Source organism: Papio anubis, chromosome 14, assembly GCF_008728515.1.
Source record: "Papio anubis isolate 15944 chromosome 14, Panubis1.0, whole genome shotgun sequence".
In the NCBI taxonomy this organism is placed as follows: Eukaryota; Metazoa; Chordata; class Mammalia; order Primates; family Cercopithecidae; genus Papio; species Papio anubis.
This window is the reverse complement of record NC_044989.1, coordinates 104,323,455-104,349,336: the sequence shown is the minus strand read 5'-3', so window position 1 is coordinate 104,349,336 and position 25,882 is coordinate 104,323,455. Positions and strand designations below refer to the sequence as shown.

General features: G+C 47.4%; 1 protein-coding gene across 22 annotated transcripts in view; it reads left to right on the top strand.

Annotated features, from left to right (window-relative positions):
* Nucleotides 1–25,882, top strand: part of INPP4A (inositol polyphosphate-4-phosphatase type I A) — a 158,712-nt gene that overhangs the window by 60,736 nt on the left and 72,094 nt on the right. For 19 of the 22 annotated variants that reach the window (XR_002516783.2, XR_636721.4, XR_002516782.2 and 16 more), the window contains 3 exons: nucleotides 15,359–15,420; nucleotides 16,326–16,534; nucleotides 17,074–17,118. Coding sequence is in view for 18 of the 22 variants with exons in the window: in XM_017947765.3 (XP_017803254.1) it covers nucleotides 16,429–16,534; nucleotides 17,074–17,118 (151 nt within the window). In the remaining 4 variants the exon portion in view is untranslated. Of the gene's footprint in view, nucleotides 1–4,248; nucleotides 4,818–15,356; nucleotides 15,421–16,325; nucleotides 16,535–17,073; nucleotides 17,119–25,882 lie in introns of those variants that run through there. The other 3 variants (XM_021925086.2, XM_021925088.2, XM_021925087.2) reach the window with 3 other exon arrangements.

Genomic DNA, 25,882 nt, shown 5'->3' with positions numbered 1-25,882 from the left:
GTGGGTAGCTACAGAGCACTGCCCAAGGAAGGGCATGGGCCTCAGAGGCACAGCTGGTTGCACTCTTTTAAAAACTGCATTTCTTTTTGAGGTTTCTTGATTCCAGCCGCTGTCAGCTTTGCAATAAAGAGCTGTGGTCAGGCCACTGTGGAAGAGGCCCCTGGAGGGCTGCCAGTGGGGGGTCCTCCCTCACCAAACGTTGAAGGCTGAACAACAGCAACACAGCCGAGTAGCTGAAGCTGTAGAACCCTCTCTCCAGGAAGGTCCTATATAAAGATGAGGACTGCTTGCTGCCCTTTTGATTAGTTTTAATGAGAATATGGAAGACTGAAGTCCTTTTGTGTCTTCGCTAAGTGTTCGCCCCAACACTGAATGTTTCAAACAGGATTCCATTTTCACAGCAAAAATAAACAGGTGATACATCACTTTGCCAGAGATCTGCATGTAGTAAGGTTGCTGACTGTGTGACCACTTTGTTTCGTGGGACCCAGAGGACCAAGATGTCTCTCCCCGATTTCAATTTGTTGATGAGGAAGCTAGAAACAGCATTGTAACGTTGGTGCTGCCACTCGGAGGCCTCGGGCAGGTCGTCCCCAGTCTCCTGGCTTACTGCCGGGTTTCTAAAATAGCATTGTCTTCCCGGCATTTCATTGATCTGTGGTGGTGGCTTCACATTTATAGCCCTTTATGGAATTTTGTTGCTACTCAGAAAATTTTTAATTTTCTTGTGAAGCCAATTTTGACACTTGCGAATTAGAAAGCAGGCTTTCCTAGTGCTTGTAAAAATAAACAGAGCCCGCCTGACTCCACTTGTCTGAAACATGTTATTATTAACTTTCAATTTATTATCAGTTCTGCTCTTAACGTGGTGCTCTAGAAGGAAATGATGTGTCTGGTGTTAATCTTCAGTGCCTCATCAGGGCCACGTGCCATCCTGCTGAAGGTGCAGGACTGGTAATGGCGAGGGGGTCGACAGCTTTGGCTGGCCTTGACATTCTGCACCATGGGATTGAGCAAGCTTGAGCCCGTCTTACCAGATTCACTGTAAGCTCTCTGTCTTGTCTTCGTTTTCCCAAAGCTCTGTTAGCATGGACTTTTGAAAGTTGCCTGAATATTAAAGTGTACTATTCTAATAACTTGTTTTCTAGTAAACAAAACCAAAAGTTGGCTTCATGGTTGCTCACTGACCTGGCATAAACTAGAACATGAAGCTTCTCATTTAGAAAAGGTTCAGGCAGCCTGCTGGGATCTGCCCAACCCTCTAGGAGGTGCCATGGATGCCCAGCTCTCCTTCCAAGGGTGCACTTCGCCTTTAGGTTTGGGGAAAAGTACTGGGCGCGTCTTTGGGACTGTTGTCTCTCATGAGTGGGCTGACCTTGGTGGAGGCCTGCGTTTCCCATGTGAGGCCTGACGTTTTACGTGTCCAGCCGGAGGGATGAGCTGGTTCACTTTCCCTGCAGCGCTTCCTTGTTGAACCTGAAAGAGAGGACAGGGGAGCTTTTGTAGGAGAGGGAGGACACATGCTTTATTCTTAAAACTGTGGGGCGTGTGTCACCAGAGAGAACTGGAGACAGCGGCGACTGTTTCTCTAAACACCTTGCACACTCTTCCCTGACCAACTCAGGAATGAGTAAAGCCTGTCGGTAATAGTAAAGAGAAGGCAGTTACAAATAAAACACAGTCGTCAGACAAGCAGAGCAGAGAAGCCGCACTCGCAGAGCCAGCCGTCACCGCAGACACCGAGGCTTGAGTTGTGTCTGACCGATTCCGCAGGAGGGTGCGTTTCCCCTTCCACTTCCCCATTGAAATATATTATTTCTGTACAATATTTATGGAACCCCTGTCTCCACCATTAGAAATACAGAAGAGTTTTGCTTTTTTACTTTACTATTAGTTGATATTGTGGGCTAGGTTTTTGTCTGTTTACCCTGTTCACAAATTTTTTTTTTTAATTTATTTTTTTAACTATTTATGACAGAAACATTAACAATATTTCTTCAAGGGGTTTAATTTCAGCTTAATTTAAGAAAAGAAAATCAGGCTCAAGCCTGTAATCCCAGCACTTTGGGAGGCTGAGGCGGGCGGATCACGAGGTCAGGAGATCGAGACCATCCTGGCTAACATGGTGAAACCCCGTCTCTACTAAAAATACAAAAAACTAGCCGGGCGAGGTGGCGGGCGCCTGTAGTCCCAGCTACTCCGGAGGCTGAGGCAGGAGAATGGAGTAGACCCGGGAGGCAGAGCTTGCAGTGAGCTGAGATCCGGCCACTGCACTCCAGCCTGGGCGACAGAGCGAGACTCCGTCTCAGGAAAAAAAAAAAAAAGAAAGAAAAGAAAATCAGACATGAATGATACAAAAAATAATCTTCTCTCATCTTAAAGTTCTGCCTTTCGCTTCTCCAGGAAGCCCCATTTCCTGACTGGAGTTTGGTGTTGCTTGATGGGAAAAGCTGGAGATGGAGTCAGAGACTGAGTAACCCCAGGGGATGCTTATGAAGACATGGGTGGGGACAGGGTGGGAAATAATGAGGAACTCTACAGCTGAAACAGATAACGCCTTTTCTTAGCATTTGGTAGCAGTCCAATGAACGTGCTGTGCGCTGTCCTGCATATCAGAAAGAGCACTGGACTAGTAAGGCCTGCTTTTAGGTCCTGACTGCTGCTCCTGACCTTGAGGGAGCCCCTCTACCACGGTGTGCCTGGCTCCCAGGCATCAAACTAGAACAGCCGTCTCTCCCAGCCCAGCGGTGTGGTGTGAGGACCAGGCGCGTCAAAAACCGTGGGCAGCATTTGCAAGCTGCGTTGTTGTTGCTTGCACTGACAAATTTCTTCCCCCTTGAGGTTTTTGACCTACAGAGACCTCTAGAGAAGGTATTTCCTCCCATGGAGACCAGATGAGGCAGGTGAGCGGGCGGAAGGCACCTTGGCCTGAGAAGTTCTTGGTCTCCTCCTGTCTTGACCCTCTTCTGTGGATTGGAAACATTGTGAGAAACCACATCCCTTGCATGCATTGGCAGCAGATCCTGTTGAAGTCCTGGGAGAACACAATGCTGTGAACAGACGGAGGGGAGGAATGGTGGCTGCTCCTCGCAAGAGGAAGGGGTCCTGGGCACATTTGGACTTTGCCTCCGGGAGTGGCCCACAAGGCGGGCCCTTCCCTACGACGGGGAGGGGGAGTCAAGGAAAGGAACTCAGCATTTTCAGGGCTACGTTTTCACACAGCAAGCCCTGAAGCTGTGTTTGTTTCCTGAAACGATCTTGATTTCATCCAGAGGAGGAAAACGAGGTTTTGGAGAGTCTGCGGTCTGGGTGCTTTCATCCTCGTTCACAGTCCAGGGAGGTGTGGCCGCATTCGCCTCCTCTGCCCTGCTTGGCAACTCACTTTCTTGGGGAATGGTGGCCGCTGGCCGCTGCTGTTTTGACCAGATAGCTGGGTAGACCCTGAAGGGGCCATTCTGGCCATTTCTGGCCTCAGGCTGGGCAACAGTAGAGTAGAGGATGTAGAGGCTTCTGGTTATGCCTCTGTAGTGTGAAGGTTGTGCGTGACGGATCCTTGTGTTGGGGTTTGCTTGTGTTAATTTATAGATCACTTTTAGTTTTCCAATAGTTTAAATGTTCTAAACAAAAGAGTTTATAACTAATTATGTGTTTCTGTTGTGTGTCTGCTACAATGTAAAGCCATCTAGTTAACATGAGAGTTATTTGACCGTTCCTTTTAAAGTTGAAGCAACACCTGCTGTAGGGGAATCTCCGTTTGGCTGCTGAAAGTTGTGATGGATTGAAGGGTGGTGGTGCCCCATGCCTTTGTGGGCGCTGTCTCACACCCAAGCTCATGGGTAGTGTTGAAGCCCCCACGCTACAACGTGACCCCCACTCCAGCCTGGGGGGCCTGGCTCAAGCTGGAGAGAACTGGGAGAGCACCCATGCAGGCGGCCTCTGGTGGCTGGAGCTGGAGGGTTTAAAGTTGGGGGCTGCCGCAGCCCCCACCGTGTGGACTGGCTCATTTGCAGAGTGGGAGGATGATGGACATGAGTAAGCGGAGGGGAAGGGCCACATGTGCTGCCAGCCTTGGAGTCAGTGGGCCAGCTCAGCCATGTTCCTGCTGAGGTGTTTAGCTCAGCCCAGACTCCCAAGACACATACGCCTTTCTGCCTGAGCTCCCCCCACCCCGCAGTGTCCTGCCTGAGCTCCCCCCCGCAGTGTCCTGCCTGAGCTCCCCCCGCCCCCGCAGTGTCCTGCCTGAGCTCCCCCCCTGCAGTGTCCTGGCTGTTCTCTATGGTGTCTTAGTCAGGCTAGAAGGAGTTCCCATGACTGTTCTCACCGTGATGGCATCGTCACTGCATCCCCGGGGTTGAGGGCGTGGATGGTGAGGGCATGGGGTGAATGCAAAACACTGTAAGGCAAGCAAAGGACATTGCAGTGGCTGGGATGTGGGCTGCCCACTTTGCATTCTGTGCTGAGAAGCCATGAGCAGCTGTAGTCACACCCCTACCGGAAGGGAAGAAGGAGAGAAGCAGAGCTTGGGTTAGAGACTGTTCTAGAGGCTGGGGCAAGTCAGGGTCCAGCTTCCAGGTGGCCAGCTCTGAGCAAGGGAAGCAGGAGCAGGCACCAGGCCAGGCCTGACAGCCTTGTGTTTGGGTGGAAGAAGAAAAGGGAAGAGAAATCACCATCTTAGGCAATGAATAAGGCACACCCAGCCTGCTTTGGGGTTTGGAGCCTCCCACACCCGGCCTTCACCATAGAGGAGCCAGACTGGGTTCATGCTCCACAGTCTTCCAGCTGCGTCTCCTGGAACCAACCTTTGAGTAACAACCCCGGTGAGTGATGGTACCCCCCTTATTGTGGACCCACACTCAGAGATAAGCCCAACCCACAGATCACAGGAAGCTCGTGTCCTTATCTCTTCAGTTCTTGGCCCTCTTGGAGCAGCATGTCTCCTTTGATGAGGGGGTTGAAACACTGGATGCTTTCCTCGGTCCTTTCATACACTTATTTAGAAATTTGTGTGGCACTGCTGGAAGGCCTTCCTGGACAACAGACGGGCAAACTTTCAGTTAATTGTGTGAGGGCTTCAAGTGGTTTCAAGTGAGAGTGGAGTAAGAAATGAGACTTGTCAAAGTCCTTGCCTGTTGTAGGAGAGAGAGCCGTGCTGCCCCTGGTGCATGCTGACTGCAGTCCTAACCAGGCAGCTCTGACAGCAGACCGCCATGTGCAGTGTTCCTGTTGTCTTTGTCTGTGGTATTGGGAAATTGATGTGGTAATCAAATGACGAATGAGGCCTGGTGTGCGGGAGTGAGAGGGGTCATGTGTGGGAACACTGGGTTGATTTAACTCAAGGAAAAGCCCCAGAATTCCTGGCTGCAGCACGCAGGGTTGCCCCTGCCTGGAAAGGACAGAGTAGCAAGCCAGCCCCTCACCCAAGGGAAGGCTGCAGAAGAGGTTTGGCCCCCACCATTGTGGCCCTCAGGTTGTCCACCATTTATCTTTGTTACACTTTGTGATGTAGCTCTAGACCAACCCTCCCATCATCTTTGTATCCCTAAGGCCTGCTCCGTAATAGACCCTCACCTGTTTGTTAAAGCAGGGGTCCACAGTCCCCGGGCTGCAGACCAGTACTGGCCTGTGGCCTGCTAGGAACTGGGCTGAGTGGCAGACATTACTGCCTGAGCTCCACCTCTTGTCAGTCAGCGGCGACATTAGGTTCTCACAGGAGCCAAACCCTGTTGTGAACTGCACATGCGAAGGATCTGGGTTGCGTGCTCCTTAAGAGAATCTAATGCCTGATGATCTGAGGTGGAACAGTTTGGTCCTGAAACCACTCCCCTTGACCAGCCCCCCAAAATTGTCTTCCACAAAACCAGTCCCTGGTGCCAAAAAGGTTGGGGACCGCCGTGTTAAAGACATTGCCAGTTGACAGAGAAGAAACAGCATGAGGTGCAGAAGCAAGAAACTGGAGGTGCTGAGGAAAGAGTGGCTGAAGTGTGTGGTGTGGGAGGTGGCCAGCAGACCTCCGCCAGCCCCAGGCTGCTCCTGGCAGCTTCCAGACATTGCGCTTGTGATGATTGACACATCTCCCTCATCTCCCAGACTGTGAGCACCTGTTTTGCTCAGCACAAACATTTTAAAGCACTTTCTTCAGGGCAGCTTCTTTTCAAACTGCTTCTTACAGAAAGTCCCCTGAAGGTTCATGGTGTGTGGGTGAACCACAAGGAGCTGAGCTGCAGTTCTAAACTGGGCTGTCTCAGAGAGCTCCAGGAGAAGCTGGGAACCAAGAAGGACATCAAAGAAGTGAGGGAGTTGCCTGCCTTGTTATCTGAGGAAGGACAGTCCCAGACAGGGTGGCTGATGCAAAGGCCACACCAGATAAAGTCTAAACAGCAAAGAGGCCAGGGTAGGCGCAGGGTGAAGACACTGCTAGGAGATTCACGGGCCCCATCATTGCTGTTGGACACAGACTCTGAGGACTATGGGAGGGACACTGGTCAAATTCCCAGGATGTGGGAGCTGGGGTACTGAGGGAGTTGAAGTTGTACTTATGGGGAAGATAGAGCTGATAGAATTGTCGATGGATTGGACGTGGCATGTGAAAGAAGGAGGAGGCCTGGATTTGATTTCTTGCCTGGAGCAATTGGAGGGACAGAACTGCATCTACTGAGATGGGAACCCTTGAGGGGCTGGTGAGGTGGGAGAGGAAGGCTGGAACGGTCTGGGCTTATTTTGCTCCTGGAGCATCCTCGTCTGCCCTTTTGTTTCCAGGGATATCCATGTCCCTATCCAAGGTATCTCAGTCAGTTCAGGCTGCTATAACAAAACTGAGACTGGTAAACAACAGAAATGTATTTCTTAGACCTGTGGATGTTGGGAAGGCACTGGCATTTAGGGTCAGCTGAGGGCCTTCTTGCCATGTCCTCACATGACAAAAGGTGAAGGGCGAAAAGGGCCTACCGAGTTCCCTCCAGCCCTTTCATTCAGCACTAACCCCACCCATGAGGCCAGAGCCCTCAGGGTCTAATCACCTCCCAAAGGCCCCACTTCTTAATACTATCACATTGATGGCTACATTTCAACATAGGAATTCTGGGGGATACGTTCAGACTGTAGCACAGTGACCGACTCCCTCCATCAGAGTCTTGGATGTGCATTTGTATTCTGGTTCAGGCCCTGTATTATAATAGTCAACATATTTATTAAACTAATGAGGCATGTCAGTTAAGTAAATGAAGTTAACTCGTTGCCAGTGCTACCTGTCCATCTTCACTGGCAGACAGTGAGGCTTGGGAAATGGGAAGCCAGAGATAAATGAACATCTCCCAGTGAGCACAAGCTCGGGGGCCCTGAGTCAGGTCATTTCTGTCTGCAGGTGAGAAGGGATGCGCATTGCCAGCATGTTACTTCTCTTCCTGTGCTTGATTTAATTTGTTTTTTTTTTTTTTTGAGATGGAGTCTCACTGTGTTGCCCAGACTGGAGTGCAGTGGCGTGATCACTGCAACCTCCGCCTCCCGGGTTCAAGTGATTCTTCTGCCTCAGCCTTCCTAGTAGCTGGGACTACAGGCATGTGCTAGCATGCCCGGCTAAGTTTTTGTATTTTTAGTAGAGACGGGATTTCACCACGTTGGCCAAGATGGTCTCGATCTCCTGACCTTGCGATCTGCCCTCCTCAGCCTCCCAAAGTGCTGGGATGACCCGGCCCCTGTGTTTGATTTTCTAAAGCACATTGCTTTCCTGTGTTTAAGCCCTAGCAGCACTGCATGGACGTTTTGCAGCATGCTTGTGTGTTAAGTGTCCTTTGAGTCAGAGCTTTCCTCACAGTGACCCTCTCCTGCCCTGTGCAGGTCCAGGGAGGTGGGAGAGGGCTGGGCCCCGGCTCTGAGGGGAGGAGGAGGAAGACCTCTCCAGTGTAAGAGGACTGTGATGCGGCCCCTGGAGAACATGGATGTTGTATCCTGGAGGGACAGAGCCCCTGCCTCACTTCCCTTGAGAACGTGGATGTTGTATCCTGGAGGGACAGAGCCCCTGCCTCACTTCCCTTGAGAACGTGGATGTTGTATCCTGGAGGGACAGAGCACCTGCCTCACTTCCCTAGGAGTCCAGGGTCCGCTCACTCTCCTCTGAGTGGGGGACTGTGAATTCCTTCCAACAGTGGTCGTACCTTCATTGGACAGGTGAGGAAACTGATGCACAGAGATGGGACCCTGTGGAAGGTCACACGCTTCATGGTGCCTCACTAGGTCTGATGCCACTGCCTGGGCTCCCCTCCCCCATGCCACCAAGCCGTATTGCCTCAAGAACAGGCCTGCGCTCTCATGTTCCTTTCCAATAGCAACCTTTGGGCCTAATTTTTGGTGATTGTAAACTGCACCGCAAGCAAAGTACCGGTGAAAAGTTCTGGTTGGAGGAACTGGAGAAAGTAGGAAAGTTGGGTAAAATTCAGATAGACTTAGCTATAGAGAAAGGGCTTCCAGGCTCACAGATGGCCCCAGTACAAGCGCTGTGGGGGCCAGCCTCAGGGGAGGTTAGGAAAAGCCAAGGCGAGAACCTCGCATGGCCGACAGCGCATGCCCCGAGCTCTGTGCAGACGTTTTCTGTGTTTCTTCACATACGTGCTTGCTCCTCTGTGTCCCGGTGAGACCAGTGTTATTTCCGTTATACAGAAACTGAGGCTGAGAGAAGCTCGGTGGCTCTTGCACCTATCGGGGAGGAGGGATCTGAAGTGGGATTAGCTGAGCAAGTGGTTGGATTCCTGAGGCCCCACTCTGGGCCTCACAGGTTGATCCAAGGGTTTAGTTTGCGGAAGGGCAGGTGTCGACACCTGTCTGAATCCATTTTCTGCTACTCTAACAACATACCACAGCCTGGGTAGTCTGTAAAGAAAAGCACCTTATTTCTTACAGTCTGGAGGCTGGGAAGTCCAGGAGCATGGTGCCAGCATCTGGTGAGGGTCTTCCCATGGTGGAAGAGCGGAAGGTAGAAGCCAGCACAAGAGATAGGGAGAGGAAACTGGGCTAAACTCCCGGTTTATGGGGAACCCACTCCGCTCACTCCTACAGAAACAGCATTAATCCCTTCATGAGGACAGAGTCCTCGAATGGCCTAATCACCTCTTAAAGGCCCCACCTCCCACTGCTGTTACGACGACAAGTTTTCAACACAGGAACATTAGGAGAACACATTCAAACTGTATCAAGAACCTTCTGTGGACCAGGGTGCTAGGGGCCTGGTGGGCTGGGAGCCAGAGCTCAGGAGAGGCATGAGGAAGGCCTTCCTGAGACCCCTCCCAGGTACCCTCCACTCTTGTCCTTGTTCCTGCAGCATCTGGCCTTTCCATCCTAGTTAATACCTGGGCCTTTGAGACAGCATTTGTGTGTGTGTGTGTGTGTGTGTGTGTGTGTGTGTGTGTGTGTTTTATGCTAGAGAAGCATATTTTACTTTGTTTAAAAGGTTAAGATCTTCCTAAGCAGTTGGCTTTTGTTTGAAAGAAAAAAAAAGGAAGACCTGCTTGCTTCCACTATTCCCTCGCACTGTAGGATGGGGAAGGACATGCAGCGCTGGAGGAGTCTCCATAGTGGGCAGATTAGAATCCAGGACCCCAACTGCTGTATCCTAGGCCTCACTCCTCCTGCATCACCTCCCAGAATCAGTCCTTTTGCTTTTATGACCCATGCCCACGCCACAACCCCTTCCCACTTGCCATCAGATGGCAGTTTTCTCCAGTGTTCACCATTCTCTTCTTCTTCCGGGGCAGCCCCCTCAAGTTGGCCATATTTAAGGAAGAATGAGTTTTCGTGTGTTCTTCTCACTCCGTGTTCACACACTCCTCTTCTCATACCCATTTTATCATTTGCTTTGCATTAAAAGTAGATTCGTAGCACTTAACGTTCCCATTTGTTATGTAGAGGCATTCATTCACTCACTCACTCACTCACTCATTTCAAATATGAATCAGAGGAAGTTTCTGTTGCCATTGGCTGTTGCTGTGGAATACTTGGAAGCAGGCCTTCCTGGTCCTTGCTGTGTGCAGCATGTACCTCGGCTGGTGACGGACCTGAGTGGATGCTTGGGAGCAGAATGTGAGCTGTTGTGGCAGTGGGTGTGCCAAGCCCACGCATAGGCTGGTGCTGCCTTGTCTTTGGAGTGGAGCCTCCAGGTTGCTGGTCACCTTGGGCTTGGCCATTCTGGAGTTACTGCTCCTGTTCTCTCTGTTGGTCTTGCCCTGTCCCTGCTGCCCACCCCTGTCACCGCAGTCATTCTGGGTCTGGCCCATTCAGTTTGTGTCATCAGTGGCTGCACTTTACTTACCCTGTGCCCATCCCCATGTGTGTGCCCATGTTATAGAAAGTCCTTCTAGATGCCCATTCTCTTATTTGCTGGGCTTCAAGAATGGGTGGCCCTGAAGTCCCCAAGGGTCTCAGGACCCCTGTTAGGTATAAACAAGGTCTGAGTAGAGCCCTGGGTAGACTCAGTTTCCATCTGGCTCTAGGGGACCTATGGAAACAGAGCTGGTCTGGGACACTGTGGTTGAGATTGGGTCACATTTAGGTTGGATTAGCAGCTCTAGTAGAGCCACTTCAGTGAACCCATCATCTTGACATTAAAGCCATCTCACACCATAGAGTGTCCAGAGTGGTGACGTCCAAGGCTGGCCTAGGGAACACTGGGAGTCGGGGAGGATCAGGGGATGTGTTCCGGGTGTCCTGAGCCCCACCTGGAGTTGGGGGGGGGTTGGTATTGTGAAATCTATATTTGGTCTTTCTCCCTCTTTTCCTGAGGTATTCTTAGAATCTCTGGAGTGATAGGAGTGTCTTTGTATGCTAGTGACATGACTGGTGGCTGGGGGCTCTTAGATTGCGCTAGGATTGGCTGGTTGCCAGGGTAACCAATCCCATGATTAGAGGGCTGGAATTTACAGTCTTCCACCCTCCCACCTCTGGGGAGGGGAGAGAGGCTGCAGGTTAAGCCGGTAGATCAATGGCCAGTGCTTTAGTCAATTATGTCTATAATGAAGCTTTCATGAAAGACCCCAAAGGAGGCCAGGTGTTAGGGCTCACACCTGTAATCCCACCACTTTGGGAGGTCAGGGTGGGATGATTGCTTGAGGTCAGGAGTTTGAGACCAGCCTGGACAACATAGACCCCATCTGTAATTTTAAAAAATTAATTATTATCCAGATTTGGTGGCACACACGTGTAGTCCCAGCTGCTCAGGAGGCTGAGATGGGTGGATGGCTTGAGCCCGGGAGTTCGAGGCTACAGTAAGCCTTACATCATTGCACTCCAGCCTAGGAGACAGAGCAAGACCCTGTCTCTAAAAGCTGAAGGGGGAAAAAAAGTACAAAACCCCAAACCTCCAAAGGACTGAGTTCTGGGAGCTTTTGGATAGCTGAGCATGCAGAGGTTCCTGGGGAATGGCACACAGGGCAGGCAGCTCCACGCCCTTCCCACATGCCTTGCCCTATGCACCTCTTCTGGCTGGAGGTTCGTCCGCATCCTTTGCAGTATCCTTCCTGTCTGTCTGCAGGAAGGTGATATTTGTCTCTCTGAGGTTATTATTAATAGTAACTTTCAGTGCCAGTGAATGGTGTGACACCTCACTGGTGTATGATTTTAGCGGTCCTGGATTTGGGGTTTCTGAGAGTAAGTCTTTCCTCTTTCTGCCCCTGTAAAGTAGCCTCTTTTTTAGGGACTCCTGACTCATGGTCAGCTTCATGCCAGCCTTTCATTTTACTTTCTCTCGTGCTGCCTGTGTTTGGAGAGTAGAGGCACAGTGAAGCTTCTCAGCCCATTTGCTGCCGCGGTGACAGCAGTAGGCTGTGGTGGGTAGGACGGGGTGGGGTAGGACAGGGTCCGGTGGGTAGGGCAGGGAGAGGGACCCCCATCGCACCTGGGCTTTTTCTTTGGGTTGATAACAATAGTTCATCCTTCATCTCCATGCGACTTTGAAAAAAATCACTCTGTCTGAGCTCCGTGACCTCATCTGTGCAACTCCTTTTAGAAATTATTGTTAGAAGAACTCCAATGAATAAGCAAAAGTGGAGCTCTGACGTGTTAATCCTCGCCCCTCAACTCCAGCTCAGGGGAGCCTGAGAGGTTCCTGGGGCGGAGGGGCCTGCAGTCCTCCCTCTAGGCCTCTGGCGAACCTTTCCCAGGGCTGCTGCTGAAGGCCTTGCCACTTCACTGGTCCTGTGTGAATCCTAACACCCCTCCCGTCCTGCCAGTGCCCTCTCCACCACCCCTTTCCCTGCCCCCCATGGCTGGAACGGACATCATGGGAAGTGGAATAGAACCTCAGGGTTTGCTGTCCACTTGATGCCCCGCTGCCGCTTGTTGGAGGGGTCATGTGACTGCACAGCATGAGGAATGGGAGCTGCTCACTTCTTGGGTTTTTGCTTTTTTTTTCTTGACACCAAGAAAAAATTCCAACCCCCTAGGCAGCTCCCACACAGTCTGTCTCCTCTTCTACTTAAGTGCAGTTTTTCCTCCTCATGAGCTCTGGTCTTCAAATGGAGCTGGGAGGCAAAACAAGGACCTTGGGAATAGAAGAATCCTTGGTGAATTACCTTATATTAATGAGACCAAGAAGAGAAATCACGTTCAGCTGAGCAAATTAGCTTTGCGTTCTGGGCCTTGATGACTTAAATTGCAGATTCTAATTAAATGTCCCCAAATAATTACGAAGTGCTTCTAAGGTCTTTTTGACCTAAAAGTTTCTGTGGCCTGTGAACTCTCTCAAGTGTAAAATTGGTCTGTAGATGTACCCCGTGAGGCATTTCTATCTCCAGAAACCTCACCGCGCCTAAGATACAAACCACCCTCCTAAGGGCAGAGCAGGCAGGTGGAGTGGGCAGGGGCCCTGCGGGGAAAGGTGGAAAGGGGTGGGCATGGGTGAGTTTTGGAGCTTCCCCAGGGCTGGCAGGATGTTGGGGTACAGATGTGTCCCTCTGTTAGGTGGCCTGTCTCCACTGTCGCAACCGAAGGGGGTGACGGACACCTTCACTAGCAGGCTGAGCTGGGCGGCAAGGCAGGCAATGGAAGGCTGGAGACACTGGGAAGAGGTTCAGAAGAGAGGAGCCCTTTCTTCTAGCTGAAATCATGCCTCGGGTGCTGCCCTGCCTCTGGCCAGCATGGGGTGCAATCTTCAGTGACACAAGAGGATGGCCGTTAGAGAAGGAGGAAGACAGTTCCCCATGATCACACCCCCAGCATGGCTGTCGTCTTGATGCAGCCTCCTGCTGGCTCTCCCCTCTGTACAGTATCTCTTTAAACGGCTGCAAACAGAGCAAAGGTGGGCTATTTCTTTAAAAACACATGATGCAGAACTGACGTCAGTGTTTTTTTGTTTTTTGTTTTTTTTTTTTTGCTATGCTGTCTTGTATACACTTTGTATTGGGGTATAAAAATCACCTGCGTAGAGCTCAGTGAATTTCACACAGTAAAGTCTGTGTGTAAGTCACACCCAGATCATTTCCAGAGCCCCAGAAGCCCTCTCACTCTCCCCAGTCAGTACCCACCCCTTCAGGAGACCACTCTCCATACTCCAAACGCCACAGATTCGTTTGGCCTGTGCTTGAACTTCATATGAATGGATTTGCCTGGAACGGTCTTAACTTTTCCCCTTGACGTTGTTTCTGAGACTCATCCCATTGTTTCATCTGTTCTGTTGACGAACATTTAGGTTGTCTCTAGTATCTTACTCCTGTGAACGTTGCTGCTCCAAACCTTCTCTACAGGCTTTTGGTGAGCGTAAGTGTGCGTTTCTGTTCGCAGCTCCCAGTCTGAGTTGTATGCCAGGTCACAGGGTAGGTGTATGTTCAACTTAAGTAGAGACGGCCAGTTTTCCAGCATGGGTGACTACTTACGCTCTACCAGTAGAGTGTCACTTCCAGTTACTCCACATCCTCATCAACACTTGGTGTTGTTGGTCTGTGTCATTTTTGCTGTTCTAGTGCTTGTGCAGAGGTATCTCATGGTTTCAGTTTGCATTTCTCTCGTGACGCATGGGGTTGAATAACTTTTTATGTGTCTATTGGCTATATTATGATCATTTTGATAGCCAGATAATAGTGTGTCTTATGGATGTTCCAGAACATTCTTTTCTTACCTGCAGCTGGACATTTGGATTGCTTTATTATTTTAAGTAATGCTACAATAAGCATTTTTACCCAGTAGTCTTTTCCGTGTTCTAGACTATTGGCAAGAGTTTTGTTATCATTTACACATTTTGATCATTAATGCCAGATGGCTTTCTGAATGTTTGAAGTACTCTAAGATGGACTAACAATGTAGGAGAGTCCTAGACAGCTTCCCCCAGGTCCTCCAGCAGTGTGTATTCTCATTAAAGAACAAACAAAACTCTTTAGGAGGACTAATTTAGGTGAAGGAAAGCATATTTAGCATTGTGTTACTTAAATGAGTTTGGTCACTTTTTCAAAATGTTTACCACGTGTGTTCCTCATTTATGAATTCCTACCTTTTGCCACTTGCATTTTGGTGAGTGTTTTGTTAATGTGTACAAGCATTACTGTAAAAAGCAGATGTTAGTGTGGTAAGTGCTTTCCTGTTTTACCAGTCACATTGCATATTGCTTCACTTGTGTGCCTTTGACGTTCACCAGCAAATCTTCCCCTTGGTGATTTTTATTGTGGCTCCCCCACCAGGACACTGCCCTGCCTGCGGAGATGCCCAGGCTGAAGGTCCCTGGGCACCCCTAATGGGAGGGATGGGAGCACAGCCTGCAAGAGACACTGAGTCGGCCTTGGGCTAAGCACTCTGCTCTTGCTGTCATCTGATTCCCCGACCTGGTGCTTTGAGAGGGATGGCTCATGAGCCAAGCCCTGAGGCCTGCCTAACAGCCCCTGTGGTGCTGAGGCTGGCTGGGGCCTGGGGGCCCAGCAGCAGCAGCACTGTGGGAGCCTAGTGGAGTTTGCAGAGCCCTCTCCTGTTCATGCACATTGGTTTTCATTGCAGCCCCATGAGACGGGTGCAGCCCATCCATCCCGAAGGGCAGGGCCTTAGAGAGCCTTGCTGCTTCTCCCAGGGCCTGTAGTTTGTGAGTGGGGAAACTGGTCTCAGATTCTCATCTCCTCATCTCCCTAAACCACACCCAGCTGCCCACTTGGCTCTTTAGGACAGGCCCAGACTCCCCCAACAGATCAGCCCTGCAGGGGAGAGGCAGATGTGCTTTCTCTTTCTCATTCATTTTGGGTTTGGGCAAAACTTGTATTTCTGAGCCAAAAGGTTGGATTGGGATGTGGAGCTCAAACAAACGTGGATTAGCTCTTGGCCTCTCCACGTTTCCAGGCATTGCAGTCTCAGGAACTTCATGTTTGAGCAGCTTGTTAAGTTTTCGCTTTCTTATTTTTAGATGATGGATTTGGACGTGCTTCTATGAAGAAATGCCACATGGTCCAAGAGCAAACATGTCCAGTAAGTTGTTTGGTGAATTAACCCAAGGACAGGAGCCCAGGTCCTTCAGGCACAGGGTGTGGACACTCTTTGAGAAGACAGGGCTGTCTCTGGAAATAGGAAGACCCCTGAGACAGTGTTTAAACCAGGCTTATTGCTCAGTCTAATTATCTTAACTTCTAAAGGTTGGTTCTTTCTAGAGACAGCAGGAGTTGTAGCACATAGGGTTGGAAAAACCTGAAACTCCCTTCTTGCTGCTTAACCTAGTTCTGAGAGCAGAGTGTGAGCTCTGGAGCTCGGAGCCATGTGAAGTGTCTGACTCAGCCTGTGGCAGTGTTTTACCCAGAACCCTCCCTTTCCACAGCACAGCACCCCCCACTTCGCTTAGGCCTAGATTACGTGCTTTGCGGGAAGCAAAGCCTGAGACCCAGACACGTGAAGTTTATGCAGCTCCGGGAAGAAAGCCAGCAGGCTAGAGTTGTGAGCTTCGTCCCGCTAGTGTTTTGCCACCTCTACGTAGCCCGTGGGCTGCTGCCCTTACCCTTGTCACAGAGGCTGTGTTGAATTGATTTAAATTTTTAAAGGTTCTACGAGACTTGCCAACAGAAGAGCATAATAAAGAGAACAAGAAAAATCTTAAAAGCCATATTTTATGATTATATGAAAACTGTCATTCACTGTGGCATATCTCCATTGAATAGGACAGGACATCCTCAAGGGATCCCATGGACACCCTTTGTTGGGGAGTGGGGAGGAAGAAGTGACCGGAAGGGGCGGGGAGCAGCGGACGGTCCACCCCGGTTCCTCACATGCTGGGGAACCCTGTCCCTGTACCTTGCCCCCCTTAGGTCACGTTCTTTCTAAATGAGAGCATGGTTTCTCTCGTCACCATCCCCCTGATTTCTTACCAGTACTCCTTTTCTCAGGGCTACTGCCACTTTAGCGGACTAGGGCTCGGTGCCAAGGCTTCCCGGGTAATCAGGCGTGGTCTGATCCAGGATCAAGAAGCACGTTATCACCAATGACATCATGACAGCAAGAGAGCACAGCCCTCGCCATGGCGCCAGGGCCCGTGCGGTGCAGCGGGCTTCCACCATCGACGTGGCGGCCGACATGCTGGGCCTCTCTCTGGCAGGTGAGCCTCACGGGGCCTGCACCGGGCTCCAGGTATGAGCTCACAGCGCATGGGCTCCACACTGTGGCAGTGCTGGGAGGGACCCGATGAGTCCCCACGACTACCCTAGACTACAAGGTACTCTGGTTTGGCATCCTTTTGGTTGAATGAGGAAATAGGGGAGGGGGGCATCAGCCCTCTTCCTGTGAACCGCTTCTGCTGGAGCCTGACTACATTCGTTTTCCAGTGTGGTGGGGGGCACCAGCAGGGTAGTGTGGGAATGTCCAAGTGTCTGGCTGGCTCATGCCCAGGCCATGGTAAAAGCCCTCCCTGTTGTGGATGTATAGATCCGAGGAGAAGCAGGGGTTTGGCTGTGGGGTCAGGGGCTTCTTAGCAATCTCAAAAACAAAGTATTTTTAAAATAAAGAAATTGTCTTGCATGGCAGTTTTTGTTGTTGTTGTTGTTGTTGGGGGAAAGTAGAGGGTTATTTGTGCATTTAATCTGAAAACAGGGAAAAGTTTATTAAGGGTGATTTTTCTGTCATTTCTTTTCTATTCAGGAAATATACAGGACCCAGATGAGCCCATTTTAGAATTTAGCTTAGGTAGGTATCTTTCATTGTTTTTTGTCTTAAAAAATATTTTACTTAAAAATGAACACAAAAACAAGACCACCAGCACATGGGCTTGTCTCAGAGAGCTTGCTGACGCCGCCGCCGCCACTGCCGCAGTGTTTCTGAGAAGGCGGGGCCCTCACAGCTGTCAACTTCTGTGGATGGGAAGGCACCTCGGAGGCTCCGTGCCCACAGGTTCCTGGCTCCTCAGCATGGGGCCCGCTCCCTTGGGGGTGTGCTTTCCACAGGGGGCTGGGGACGGGGAGGTGAGCCCACATAGAGCTGCCGACAGAGCCCTCCCCACCCCCACCCCGATGGGAGAAAGGGAAGGAGGGGCTGGCAAAACCGGGCGTAGAGTTCAGCTTTGTTGCCCCCGGCTGCAAGGCCTTGTGTTGGCTGAGTTTCACTCTCCAGCGCTCAGTTCCCTGTTGTATAAAAGGCAACACTGGCACCTGCGTGCTGTCTTTCTCAGAATCAGATAAGAATATACTGAAAAGTGGATCAGAATGTGCTGAGTCTGGGGTCAGTGATGCGTGGCATCCCTGTGCTTACCCAGAGGCCTGAGATGCCTCTCCATCAGAGCCCAGTGCTACCCAGCACTCCACTCCCCTTTTCCCATTCCTTGGTCAACATGAGTTGGTGGCCTGGCACCAATGTCCAAGAGGTGATGTGACATAAAAGAGGCACCTCCTGGGGAGTCAGATGACCTGGATTCCAGCCTTGACCATGCCAGGCTAACCACGTGGCCTTGAGCCTGCCACTCAACCTTGCTGGAACAGTTTCCTCCTGTGGTACATGAGGATTCTACTGCTTGTTTGAGAGACAAAGAAGATCAAGGTGGTTAAGCACCCCCCAGCCCCAAAAGACTTGGACAAATTGCAAAACCCATAAAAGTGTAAGTACACTACTGGCTGGGTACAGGAGCTCACATCTGTAATCCTAGCACTTTGAGAGGCTAAGCCAGGAGGATTGCTTGAGGCCAAGAGTTTGAGATCAGCCTGGGCAACGTAGCAAGACCCTGTTTCTAAAAAAGATAAAGAAAAAGAAAGTACCTGGCTGTGGTGGCACACACCTGTATTCCCAGCTACTGAGGAGGCTGAGGTGGAGGGCGCCCTTGAGCCTAGGAGTTTGAGACTGCAGCAAGTTATGATTGGGCCACAGAGGGATACCCTGTCTCTAAAAAATAATAATGAAAAAGAAACAAAAAATAGAATTTGGAAGAAACTGAGACATTGCAGAAAGTTTCAAAGAAATTATAATTTGTATTGGCCAGGTGTGGTGGCTCACTCCTGTAATCCCAGCAGTTTGGGAGGCCAAGGTGGGCGGATCACCTGAGGTCAGGAGTGCAAGACCAGCCTGGCCAACATGGTGAAACCCTGTGTCTACAAAAATACAAAAATAGCCAGGCATGATGGCGGGTGCCTGTAATCCCAGCTACTCAGGAGACTTAGGCAGGGGAATAGCTTGAAGCCAGGAGGTGGAGGTTGCAGTGAGCCGAGATTGCACCATTGCACTCCAGCCTGGGCAACAGAGCAAAACTCTGTCTCAAAAAAAAAAAAAAAAAAAGCAAAAATTATAATTTATATACTCAAGAAAAGATGGTATATCTATAAAACAAAACCAGGACACTATAAAGATAAAAAGAACAATTGAAGAACAAGAACAATCTTAGATATTTAAAATATGATAGACAAAATTTAAAAAATTCTGTAAAGTTTGGAAGTTGGTCAAGGAATTCTTCCAGAAAGTAAGATTTTAAAAACAAAATAGAAAATGGGTAGGATATAGAAATGGAAATTTTGAGAGTAAATCCAGAAGGTCCAATATTTAGAAGAAAAAACAGAAGAGAATGTAAGGGAGGAAATGCAAAGAAAGAGGAAATCTCCAAGAACTGAAGAATGTGTCTGTAGGTTAAAAATGTCTACCAAGGCTCAGCACAACAATGAAAGAGACCCATAGCAAGATATGCTGTGGTGAAATTTCAGATCATAGAGAATAAAATGAAGATCCTAAAAAGTTCCAGGAAGAAAATAAAACAGATCATACCCAAGGATCAGGAATAAAACTGGCATGGAATGTCTCAGGGACACTGGAAACTGGAAGACAGTGAGACAACACCTTTAATTATATTTTCAACCCAGAATTCTCTGCCCAACCAGACTATCAGTCAAATGTGAGCGTAGGAAGAAACTTGTTTCAGCTGCACAGAGTTGTACAGCAAAAATTTACTTCCCCTGCATTCTTTTCTCCAGAAGCTAGTGGAGGATGTGTTCCCATCCTAAAGAGGGACCACACTGAGCAAAGAAGTCATGGGATCCAGGAAACAGGGTCATCACAAGAGGGAAGTGGAAGGAATCCCACATGGTTTTTAATGAGTAATATGTGCTTAACTTTCATCATGACAATGTGGATTTAACAAAAATTGAGCTAAAATGATTGCATATGGAGAGAGGATGACAGTTGGTATAATTGAGTTAAAAATCCTCATCCCCTATAAAAGAAATCAGGACATTTCTGAATCTGGTGAATGGAAAACAGTAATATAGTCATGTTAATTGGGCACATGGAGGAATAAACTGCTTTAAAAAGTAAGGATGAGTTTTATGTTAAGTGAATTTTACCCCAGTTTTTTAAAAGGGGAGGAGCCGGGCGTGGTGGCTCACGCCTGTAATCCCAGCACTGTGGGAGGCCGAGGCGGGTGGATCACAAGGTCAGGAGATTGAGACCATCCTGGCTAACACGGTGAAACCCCGTCTCTACTAAAAAATACAAAAAATTAGCCGGGCGTGGTGGCGGCGCCTGTAGTCCCAGCTACTCAGGAGGCTGAGGCGGGAGAATGGTGGGAACCCGGGAGGTGGAGCTTACAGTGAGCCGAGATGGCACCACTCCACTCCAGCCTGGGCGACAGAGCAAGACTCCATCTCAAAAAAAAAAGGAGGAGCAGGAGCTGAATTATTGAATGGACAAATGTGTTGACTTTTAAAATAAAAATTTACAATTTAAAAAATGTATGTTCATTGTGAAACCTTCAATACAGAAAATGTTGAAGAAAAAGAAAACTCTATTGCAGCGAGGTTGTCAGTTACCACTTTGGTATATATCCTTCCAAGTATATATGTTTGACCCTCACAGAGTAGTGTATGGAGATTTTTCGTGATTTTTGGTTGTGGAAGTGATAGAATTATTTCCAAATATGTCATCATAGTGCTCTTGACATTCTTTTTTCATGTAGCAAAACATCTTTTTTAATATGTATGGGATCTGCTTCATCATTTTAAATGCCTTCCTAGAGCTCTAATAGCACTGTGCCATACTTATTTTAGCCAGCCTCCTACTGTTGGACTTTCAGGTTCTTCCCAATTTGCCATTATAAACACCATCACAGTGAACGTATTTATGTATAGATCTTTCATACATTTTGCTGGTTATTTCCTTAGGATGTACTCTTGAATATAGCATTGTTGAATCAAATGTATGCAGTTTACCTCAACAGCATTTATTTAGCATTTATTCAGCTGGGATTACAGATGATCAGGTTGGAGAGACAAGGCTTACACATCAGAGGTGTGTGGTTTCTATGGAAATATGCCCAATGAGTGACGTAAGTGAGCCTGCAGGCTCAGAGAAAACTTAATGGAAGCTATGGAACTTGAGGCAGGCATCAAACCCTGGTTGAAATTTAGATAGGCTGGGTTGCGGGAGGAGGCCAGGAGAGAATGTCCCTTGTAGGAAGGCATGTTCTGAAGGTGGCCATGGGACCATCAGCCCTTAAAGTAATCTCAGTCTTCCCAGCCTTTGGCCACCTGCTGTACCTTAGTCCGTCTGCCATCATTACTGCCTGAAAGACCTGAATATTCCTACCTTGCATAGGTGTCAGGAAAACTCACACCTGATAAAAGGGCAAGTAGAGGGAGGTCACAGGTCGCTTAAGGGTACTTTGTAACTTAAAGGAGAGACAAGTAGATCAGTCAAATTGGGGGATTCCTGTTGAGGCAGACATAATGGAAGAAACATGAGAGAACTTAAAATAGTAATAAAACCTTGAAGCCTCTAGAAGAAAAATAGGAAAACTTTCAAACTCAGGGTAGGCATAGATTTGGACAGAGCACAAAAAGCACTTCGTTTTAGTTTGCTACTGCTGCCATAACACATTACCACAAAAAATTAGCAGGTTAAAGCAATACAAATATGTGATCTTACAGTTCCCTTAGATTAGAAATCCAGTGTACTCACTGGGTCTTTGCGTAGAGTCTCACAACACCAAAATCAGCGTTAGCAGGGCTGGATTTATTTAGAAGGCCTCTAGGGCCTGTTTCCTATCTATTTCCTTGCTCATTCACGTTGTTGGCAGAATTCAGTTGCTAGTGGTTTTAAATTTTAGGACCCCAGCTTTTGGCTAGCTATCAGTTAAGGCCCGCTCCCAGCTCATAGAGGCCACTCACATTCCTCTTGTGGGCTTATAGTCCTCTTCCTCCATCTTCAAAGCTGGCAGTGGCAGGTCTAGTGGCCCTCCATGCTTTGAATCTCTCCTGCCTCTTCTTCCGTTGTTATGTCTTTATGATTCACCCTAAGGCCTTCCTCTTCTACTTTTAAGGGCCTCTGTGATAGATTGAGCCCATCCGCACGATCCATCTGAAGATCCCGTAATCACATCTGTAAAGTCTCTTTTGCCATGTAATGTCATCGATTCGTAGTTTCTGAGGATTAGGACATAGATACTTTTTGTCAGGGAGGGGCTTCTCTGCCTACCGCTCCCTAGAATTTAAAAGGGATACATTGAATTTCATCAAAATAAGAAATTGCTGTCCATAAGAAACATCACTAAGAAAATGAATAGATGAACCACAGACTGGAAAAAAATATTCACAACACATATACTTCACAAAGGACAAATAAATAGTGAAAAAGTAAACAACCCAATTTTTAAAATGAGCAAAAGACTTGAGCAGACGCTAGACAGAATAAGTTATACAAATGAACAATAAACAATAAAATGATGCTTAACGTCGTTAGTCGTCATGTAACCGTAAATTAAAACACATCCATTAGAATGGGTAAAATTAACAACAACAACAAAAACACTTAACTGTACCCAACTGGAACTTTTGTATATCGCTGGTGGGAGTGGAAAATGATACAAACACATTGGAAAACAGTTTCTCGTAAAGTTAAATAGATTTCAGTCGTTTGTAATTATGCAGAAGAAATGAAAAAGTGTTCACAAAAAGACATGAACAACAACATTTATGTCACCTTTATTTAATAGTTCAAAGCTGAAAACAACCCAAGTGTCTATTAACAGTAGAATGAATAAATTGTACAGTGGAATATGACTCTTTTTTTAAAAAAGAATGAATTATCAATACATGTAACAACATAGATGAGTCTCAAAAACATTCCGTTTGTATGAAATTCAAGAACAGACAAAAGAATAGTGATGGAAATCAGAAAATGATTGCAAAACTAGGAGATTTGTATAAGAGGAAACTTTCTAGTCTAATGAAAAAGTTGTACCATCTTGTTTTGATGGTGCTTACATGGGTGTTTATGATTGTCAAAACTCATTGATCAGAAAAACCTAAGCTCTTTGTATTTTATTGTATCCAATAAATAATGAAGGTTCATGAAGATATATGAGAAGATATTACAGAGAATGAAAATTAATTTTTGGAAATAAAAATCAATTTACTAATTTTAAACCACTAGTTGACATTTAAAAAATAAAATAAGAATGATGAGGGCAGATATGGCAGAGTGAAGACTTCCAAAAATCTTCTCTTCTATAAAGGCAATGAGTGTACAAAAATGGTCAAAATTGTTTCCGAACTCTGAAAATTAACAGAGGCCTACAGTACTCTGGGGAGCATTTATTTAAGAAAAATGGTGTATTAGTCTGTTCTTGCAGTGCTATAAAGAAATACCTGAGGCTGAGTAATTTATAAAGAAAAGAGGTTTCTTTTCTCTTATGAGGCTTATGGTTCTGCAGGCTGTTCAAGCATGGCACCAGTGGCTTCTCAGCTTCTGCTGAGCCCTCAGGGATCTTTTATTTACAGCAGAAGGAAAAGCAAGAGCATCTTACATGGTGAGAGAGGGAGGAGGTGCTGCACACTTTTAAACAACCAGGTCTCACGTAAACTCAGAGGTAAAACTCACTCATCACCAAGGGGATGGCGCTAAGCCATTCATGAGGGATTTGTCCCCCATGATCCAAACACCTTCCACCAGGCCCCACCTCCAACATTGGGGATTACATTTCAACATGAGATTTGGAGGGGACAGAACATCCAAATAATATCAAATGGCTTCTTAGTTAGAACAGAGAGCTTTATGATGTTTTAACTTGCCCCGTTATCATCCTCTCCCTAGCTCCAGGTAGCCTTGAAAGCCAGCATCTCTGATGTTATAGTGAAAAGCAATAGCCTAAAGGTCACTGAAGGGGACAGAATGGGGTTGGAGATCCTACAAAAAGCCCCTTTCTTAGAGAGTTGTCATTATTTGTCCTGTCTGGCAGTTCCCTGGAAAACCCCACATCCCATACCTGCCTTTATTTGGCTTAACTCAGAATCAGTGGGAACAGTTTTTTCCCTGAGAATGTTTGTCAAAAACAATCACTGTCCATTTTTTGACATTACAGCTGTCTGAGGTAGTGATAACAGTTGGAGCAAACAAAAAGCTAAGCAAAAAAACCTTAAAAGGGGAAGCTGGGGAATGAGATATTCACAGGGAGATTTGAAAAGCTCTTTCATATTCCTGGGAACCTCAAAGGCCCGTGAAGGGCTGTGCACATGTCCAGAGCTGTGTGCATACTCAGGAGACTTGAGAAGGCCCTAAGCAAGTACCTGAGATTGACCCTGAGGTTCTATGCAAGCAGCACATGAAGTCTAAGACAGAGTTATAAACTGACTGCCTGAACGATGAAAATGCACCCCAGTATACACACAGGGACTGTTAGCTAAAGCTACAGCAAAGGTCTGTGATTCTGGTATTTACAGAAACATCTGTCCAACCATTATCTGACTACTAACCTAATGAAGCAGTCACTTCAATGGCCACACATGACAAAGAGTATTACTTTACAGAATTCAATCAGAAAAGGCACTGAAGAAACAGCCACACAAAAGAGCAGCAACAACAAAGCCTGGGGAAGGGGGAGAATCTAATTCCAGAGATCCCACATTGTATTATCTAAAATGTGTAGTTGCCAACCAGAAGTTATGAGACATTGCAGATAACAAAGTATGGCTCATACACAGAGGGAAAAAAACCCATACAGTAGGTAGAAACCATCCGTAGGAAGCACAAATGTTGAACTTAGTAGACAAAGATTTGTAAATCAGCTATTTTAAGTATGTTGAGATAACTGAAGGAGACTATGTCCAAAGAACTGAGGAAAATGTGAGAACAATGTCTCACCAAATAGAGACTTGAAGAGATAGAAACTATAAAGATATCTAAATAGAAATTCTGGAGTTCAAAATTATAATAACTGAAATGAAAAATTCATTAAGAGAAGCTCAACTGTAGACTTGAGAAGGCAGAAGAAAGAATCAGCAAACCCGAAGACAGGTCAGTTGAGATTATCCAGTCTGAGGAACAGAAAGGAAAAAAGAATGAAGAAAAATGAACAGAGCCTCAGATACCTGTGGGACACAATCAAGTGCACCAATATATGTATAATAGGAGTACCAGAAGAAGAGTAAATCGAGAAGGGGGAAGATAAAAATGTTTCAATAGATAATGACCAAAAACTTCCCATATTTGATAGAAAACATGAATCTACATATCCAGGGAGCCCAATGAACTCCACGTAGGATAAACTCAAAAGAGATCCACACTTGATACATCATACTCAAACCACTGAAAGCCAAAGACAGAATCTTTAAAGCAGCAAGAAAGAAGTGATCTATCGTGTATAAGGGATCATCAATAAGAGTAACAGCTAATTTCTCATCAGAAACCACGGAGGTCAGGAAGGTGGTGGGATGATGTATGCAAACTGCTGAAAGAAAAAGACAACCAAGAATTTTCTATTCATCAAAAATGTCCTTCATAAATGAATAAGCCATATGTGGTATGTTTGTACAATTGAATGTTACTCATCAATGAAAAGGAACGAAGTACGGATATTTGCTAGAGTATGGATAAACCTTTATAATATTCTAATTGAAGAAGCCAGATACAAAAGCCACCTATTGTGTGATTCCACTTATATGAAATGTCTGGAATAGACAAATCTATATAGATAGAAAGTAGATTAGTGGTTTCATGGGGGACCAGTGAATGTTGTAATGGGTTTGGTTTGTTGTTGTTTTTGGGTTGATGAGAATGTTAAGATGTTAAGGAATTTGTGGTGATGGTTGCACAACTCTGAATGCCTTTAAAAACCACAGAATTGGGCCGGGTGTGTAGCTCATGCCTGTAATCCCAGCACTTTGGGAGGCCAAGGCAGGCAGATCACAAGGTCAGGAGATTGAGAGCATCCTGGCTAATATGGTGAAACCCCATCTCTACTAAAATTATAAAAAATTAGCTGGGTGTGGTGGCAGGCACCTGTAGTCCCTGCTACTCGGGAGGCTGAGGCAGGAGAATGGCGTGAACCCGGGAGGCGGAGCTTCCAGTAAGCTGAGATCACGCCACCGCACTCCAGCCTGGGCAACAGAGTGAGACCCCATCTCAAAACAAAACAAAACGAAACAGAGAATTGTGTACTTTAAGAGGGTGAACTTTATGATATGTAAATCATATCTTAAAAGAA